This window comes from Nanorana parkeri, unplaced genomic scaffold (assembly GCF_000935625.1).
Source record: "Nanorana parkeri isolate BGI_ZX_2015 unplaced genomic scaffold, ASM93562v1 scaffold1454, whole genome shotgun sequence".
Classification (NCBI taxonomy): Eukaryota; Metazoa; Chordata; class Amphibia; order Anura; family Dicroglossidae; genus Nanorana; species Nanorana parkeri.
The window spans coordinates 284088-290527 of record NW_017307722.1 but is presented as its reverse complement, the minus strand read 5'-3'; the positions used below and the strand labels follow the sequence as shown (position 1 = coordinate 290527).

The following is a 6440-nucleotide window of genomic DNA, read 5'->3' as shown; positions in this document are numbered from 1 at the left end:
CGATCCCGGGCACCGGGCGGGTGGCTGCTGCTGTGTTGGGTGTTTTTTTTCCGAAGGACGATCCATTGTCAGATTTTTTTGTTTTGTTTTTATGTTTTTTTTTGTTTTAAAATGAACAAGCTGTACATCGGAAACCTCAGCGAGAACGTCAGCCCTCCGGATTTAGAAAGTCTCTTCAAGGAGTCGAAGATCCCTTTCACCGGTCAGTTTCTGGTCAAGACTGGATACGCGTTTGTGGACTGCCCGGATGAGAACTGGGCGATGAAGGCCATCGATGCCCTCTCAGGTAAATGGATCTGCGGGGTGGGTGGCTGGCTGGGGAGGAGAGGGCAGAGTGCTGAGGGTGATCGGTAAGCAGCGTCAACTTCGCTGACCTGTGGCCGGGGAGGCTCGCTCGTATCGCAACCTGGGCACAGTTGGCCAGTCGGGGGGCACAGATCCTGCCATTACTTTTGCCACCGCGATCCCACCCTTTAGAAGATCGTGTCACAAGTTCTGCTGAAGTGACAGCGCGTGTGTGTGGGGTGGCTGTTACACAACCCCATGCCAGCTCTGCCCTGGGCACATCGCTGCTTGCCCAAAGAGTACATCGCAGGCAGGTGACTTTGCATGTCTTACACTACATGTTTTGTCTAAAAACCTCGTAGTTGTGAGGAAACCGGAAGTAATGCGGTCCCACAACTCGATAAGTTCGTAGTTTTGATCGATCACCGGCTTCCCGATCATTATTTTAGATACATTGTATGTCCTTTGTAACCCCCCCCCCGACTGATACATTATTCAGGGGTTGGGTGTCGGTAGAGGCTGCAGAACTACACCTTCCTTCCTCTGCTACATAGAAACGTGTTGAATGCAGCAGGAGGGGAAGTGAATGGGGGAGGAGGAGGTAAGTAGGCCTGTGCAGGTCACCCATTCATTCATTTCCACCATAACATGGCTTTTTATTTATTGCTCTGTTTTTGTTTTTTTTGTCTCTTGCAGGGAAAGTGGAGCTGCATGGCAAAGTTATAGAAGTTGAGCATTCAGTCCCCAAAAGGCAGAGGTAATGGATCTGAAAATATTTTGCCAAATGAAGAGCTGGGGTGTAGATTTTATTTTTCAACATTGTATTCTGCTGCTAAAACAAAGCTGTGATGTTTTTTTTTGAATACTCCATTTATTTACCATTTCAGATTTGTTGATGATTTCTATTATTTGAGAGGTGTGGAAGTGAAGACTTTTCACTGGTGTGATTGCGGGATTTATTTAAAAAATAAAAAATAAATATATGGTAGGTCTGCGCTGTACTGAGTGTTAAAGCACATGTTGTGTTTTTTTTGGCACTGACATGTGATCTCAATCTTATACATTTTGCTTAGTTAAAACGTCAGGCTGAGGATCTTTTATTTATAAAAAAAAAAAAAAAAGTGACGTATTTTCTCCAATTTGATCCAAGTCACGTGGTTGAAAACAAAGCTCTTGATCCGTGTGTCGAGCTGTGTGAATAGAGGACCAGGTTTTCAAGGATTTCTAACATGTTTGTAATTTATATAATTTTTTAATTTTTCCTTCTGTTTAATGCTTTACTGGGCCCCTCCCTTTTTTTTTTACCACTTTTTTTTTTAATTTGTGGCCAACGCATTTAAATAAAACTGAGTGGTTTACTTTTAAATGCAAATGTGTGCGTTTTGCACTTCAAAAGTTGCAGCCCAGGAGCAGATAAATGGGATTATTTTTCCACCCTCCCCTCCTCCTTCTGTGCATGCTGTGCATGTTGTTTGCCTGTGGTCTCTTTTGCATGATCATTGGGCCTCACACAGAACCTGCTGCCATTTTTGAGGCCCAATTGGGGATCCTCCTATTGTAACTTCAGTGAATGTATTTTTACGACACCCTCCACTAGAGCACATGGAGGAAAATTCAGAGGGGCCAGGCCTACTCAAAGTAAAAAAAAAAAAAAAAGTGGCGAGTAAGCTGATGCATATGTTTTCATACGTTTTATGCTTTGGCTCCCCCTATTTTTGTGCTTCTACGTCGTGCACTATATCTGTCAATTATGCTGTTTTAACCTCAACTTTGTATTTTAGCAGGCAAATATTGTTTTGATGTCCTAATACACGTTCTGGGTGTTGGCTTGCTGCTTTAAATCTGCAATTGTCACCTTCATTTATAGAAGCTTTGCTTGTGTGGCTTTGCTTTTGGTCATTAGCTGAATTGTGGTAATTTGCCATAATTGATATTAAGATACTCAGTCGTTTTTCTCATCATAGCAGATTGTTGTTTTGAAAAAATAAAAATTGTGCTGTAAATTGCGACACTGTGGGGAAAAGTGGTGTGTAAAGTGGATTTTATTTTAAATATTGATTTATGTTCAGAGACTCTGAATGTAAATGCAATATTGTTGTATGGTATAGGGGCTAGCTATGGGCCCTGCGTAAATGTAATATTTGTTTTATGGAATAGGGCTAGTAATATGGGCCTTGTGTGAATTGTGTGCTAACTGTGAGCTCTGTGTAAATGCAATGTTGTTGTATGGTATAGGGGCCTGCTTTGGGCCCTGTATAAATGCAATATTGTATGATATAGGGGCCAGCTTTGGGCCCTGTGTAAATGCAATATTATTGTATGTTATATGGGCTAACTATGGGCCCTGTGTAAATGCAATTTTTTTTTAATGTATAGGGGCCAGCTTTGGGCCCTGTGTAAATGCAATATTATTGTATGTTATATGGGCTAACTATGGGCCCTGTGTAAATGCAATATTATTGTATGTTATAGGGGCTAACTATTGGCCCTGCGTAAATGTAATATTTGTTTTATGGAACAGGGCTACTAATATGGGCCTTGTGTGAATTTTGTGACGTGCAGTAGATGTGGAAGTTGGGTATTGGTGTAATTTTGTTGGTGGCAAGTGAAGTGTTTCCCCCCCTCTATTTATAAAGAGTCAATTTCTTCCCATACATTATCCATGCTTGTGTTTTTGTAGAGTTAAATAAGGTGTGGGTGGTGGGTAAGGTCTTTGTTTGATGTTTGCATGGTAAATGTGTACCCAGTGAGAGCCCACCCACTCTGCTGGTATGTTGAAAATCTAAGGTTCACTTTTCAGTGAGGCCCTCCAGTCAGTCGCCATCTTCTGTTTTGTGTGTTTTTTTTCTTTGCCGTGTCCCCACCTTCCCCCTCCTATAAAGAATGGCATGGTAGCTGTTTGGGTGGGTTTTTTTTTTTCCACCCCTCCTCCTCCTCCTCTCCTGTGCTGTAGTCATGGTTGGGTAAAACCCAGTGACGGAAGATTCAAAATTTTTTTTTCTGCCCCTTCGCGCCTCTTAAAACCTTCCTGCAAGATTGAGCGTATTTCTAACTTTCTCATACTGTGCGTGTGTTTGTGAATGCACAGATCTTCCCCCTCCCCCACCACTCATTAGTTTGATTCTTTCAGAAGCAGATAAAGCTATGCATTATGGGGCAGGGAGGGGGGTTGGGAAATGGCAATCCATATCCTCCTCACGTATAGGAAAGGTCAAGAGGTGGTGTCAGTTAGGGTTGCCATAAAGTTGAGCTGAATTCAGGAGACCAATCGTTACAAAGTGTGCCTGATTTGTTATGCAAAGTAAAATTCTTAGGCCCAGCAGTCACTGCATTCCAAGCCATGTTGGGACTTTGGAGATCTGACGTGGACACTCCCACATTGCTGGAATGACCTTTATACCTGCTGTGAAAGGCAGGTTGGGAATATGGTGCTGTGGAAGGCTTATTGAAGCATTAAGACACTGCTATAGGGGGGGAAAAAAGGGGCCTTGTCAAGGTTCTCCTGATAGTGGCTGCATGGGGGAGGGGAGAGCATAGGATCATGCCTCCAGCCCAGTGTTGGTTCCTGATTACACTACTGGAGTCTCCTGAGAATTTCATAGGAATGCAGTTTTTTTTTTTGTGTGTGTGTGCTCTTTCAGATGTTTAGACGTTAATGAATCATGGATGACTATTTCAGGCCGACGTCGCGTGATCCGCTTCTGTCGAAAGCTGAAAATGCCTGTATTGGTTATATCGTGGCTCCCCTGTAGAAATTTGTGAGCAGGCTTTTTTTGTTTTGTTTAGTTTTTTCTTTCTTACTAAACAGGGGTGTATTACTGCAATATATATAAACTATGCCAACCCTTGACACAAAATCAATAGTTAATAATACACCTTGCGGCACTAATTTGGACCAGCACCCCTTAATTAATATTTGTTCATTTTAATTTTAAGCTGCTGTAAAAGTCAAACATAAATGTATCTCTTCAAGAACCAGTTAAAAAAGCTTAAAATGAAACCTCTCTTGTGGGTAACATTGTTTAAAAAATAAACACATTTAGTCATGGATCCATCTCCCAAGAGATATACAGATAAATGGAGTATTTTTGTTTTGTGAGTGTTTTTTCACACCCAGCCTGTTAATTATCTTTTGTCTGTGCCTTATGTACTACCAAACAAAATACAGCTTGGGACTCCTCATTTCCTGTTTGTCCGTTTTTTGTATATGACCTTTCCGGTGACATGTTTTTAGAGAGAACACAGTAGTGTGCATTCCACAAGCAGGACCGTTCATAGAATACACCTTAGTCTGTTAGTAGTTACACACCATGTATGATGTAAGCTTGTGTGCTATAGGAACAATCTGTAGGGGCGTAGCCATCCACAGTGAGCTGCATACATACATGAATGCATGAACAGAGGTGGTTTGGCAGCTAGTGTGGGTGTTTTTCTGTAAGTTGAACAGTATTTGTTTTCCTGTTTTGGTCCAGGCTTTGGATATTTCTCTTTAGGCTCCTTTACACCTATTTGACAACTACCTCAAGCAAGGTTTAATATAGTGGATCAAAGTATGCTAATGCAAGAAAAACCTATGCATTCCGAGATCTTGAAATCGGGATTAAATGTTCTTCCAGAAGTGATCTGATAACAGTTGATATGTAATAAAAGGCATTATGGAAGTAGAGAGTTGTCCTAGAATGCAGTAGTTGTATAAAATGAGATATTTGGCGTGCGGGTACAAGATTTATGATGTCTGGTGCTTAGGACCAGATAGTGTTCTGTAGTATAATAGTGTTCTGTAGTATAATACAGCCAAGTGTCTGAACTCACCCATGGGCATCTGTATTAAAAATATTAGACTTCTGTGTTGTCTTTTGTATAATTATGTTGTATTACACTTGTGGTGTTTTTTGTGGGCTAAAGCTTTGGATGCTCATATAAGAGTTAGAATATATTACAGAAATAGGAAAATATCACTAGCTTATGGGGACTAAAAATGTATAGCTTTTGTGGACATGATGTTTTGCAATCCACAGCTGACAATGCGCTGAGCCTCTCATCAGCCTGAAATGGCTGTTAAGATGTGAAGGACTGATTGTACTTGCCTACACAGAGAATGGTACGACCGCATCAAATATCTCGCTGTTATGGGAACATTTAAATATTAAATAAAATATTTAAACAGAAGGAAGCATGATTTATGCCTTGGGGCAAAATATTTTTTGCTTCTGTACTTGGGTCTTCATTTTATGGACTGTCCCTATATGATGTTGGGGGGTCAGGTCTTTTGCATGTAGGAATGGCAGACTGAGTCACTTATTAAGCATCCTGAGTTTGGTGCATATTGTCCCAAATGTGTGAAAAAAAGCTAAAGATATAAGCAGCCATTCATAAAAATAAAGTTGGATCTGTTGTGTAACCAATCACTGCTATACCTCAGAGAAAAATGTGGCAAAATCTCTGAGCAGATTTTATTTTATTTATGTTCCTCTCTCAAGATTTCTGACCTCAATATTCAGCCATTTTGTCCTTGCACCCAGTTCTTTTTAGCCACTGCTTTTAATGTGTCTTGTGTCTTTTCCAGTTTGATCTGTCAGACAGAAACAAATAACTGTGTAGTGGGAGGGTCTGTCTGAATGGATGCTATAGGTAGGCCCCTCAAACTACATGATTGTGGTGTATTTGGTCGACATAATCGATAAAATTGGAAATTAATAGGCATGGTTAGATTTAGGCTGCCCATACAAAGGGCTATATATTTCCAGAATTCCATTCTAAACATTTCACAGTACAAGGGTGATTTTTATAGGGTGTTGCGATTTTTTATTTGACACTTTTTCATAAGCTTTTGACTGATCCAGCATTTGATTCTTATCGTTTTCTACGGTAGCAGACATCTTTTAGATTGCTACCCATTCATAGCTATTTATATACATTTAATTGGAACACGATCACATGCAATAACAGCTGTTTCAAACAACCCTCTGCTGAGAATGATTTACCAGCCTCTTGGAAAATTGTTTCAACTGATGTTTGTACATCATATTGTCATAGAATCTTTTGAAAAACCTCCCCATGTATGGCCACCCTTTGTATGGAGATTGTGATGCTGAGGTTTTTTGTTTTTTTTTGCTTTATCCTAGTATGACTTAATTTGGGGGGGGGGGGGGGGG

At 40.7% G+C, this 6440-nt stretch overlaps 1 protein-coding gene across 4 annotated transcripts in view; it reads left to right on the top strand.

Moving 5' to 3' along the window:
- Positions 1-76: 76 nt before the first annotated feature.
- Positions 77-6440, top strand: part of IGF2BP3 (insulin like growth factor 2 mRNA binding protein 3) — a 95928-nt gene continuing 89564 nt past the window's right edge. For 3 of the 4 annotated variants that reach the window (XM_018570098.1, XM_018570097.1, XM_018570096.1), the window contains exons 1-2: positions 80-286; positions 982-1042. In XM_018570098.1, coding sequence (XP_018425600.1) covers positions 112-286; positions 982-1042 — 236 coding nt within the window. In that variant the 5' untranslated portion in view covers positions 80-111. Of the gene's footprint in view, positions 287-981; positions 1043-6440 lie in introns of all 4 variants that reach the window. The other variant, XM_018570095.1, reaches the window with a different exon arrangement.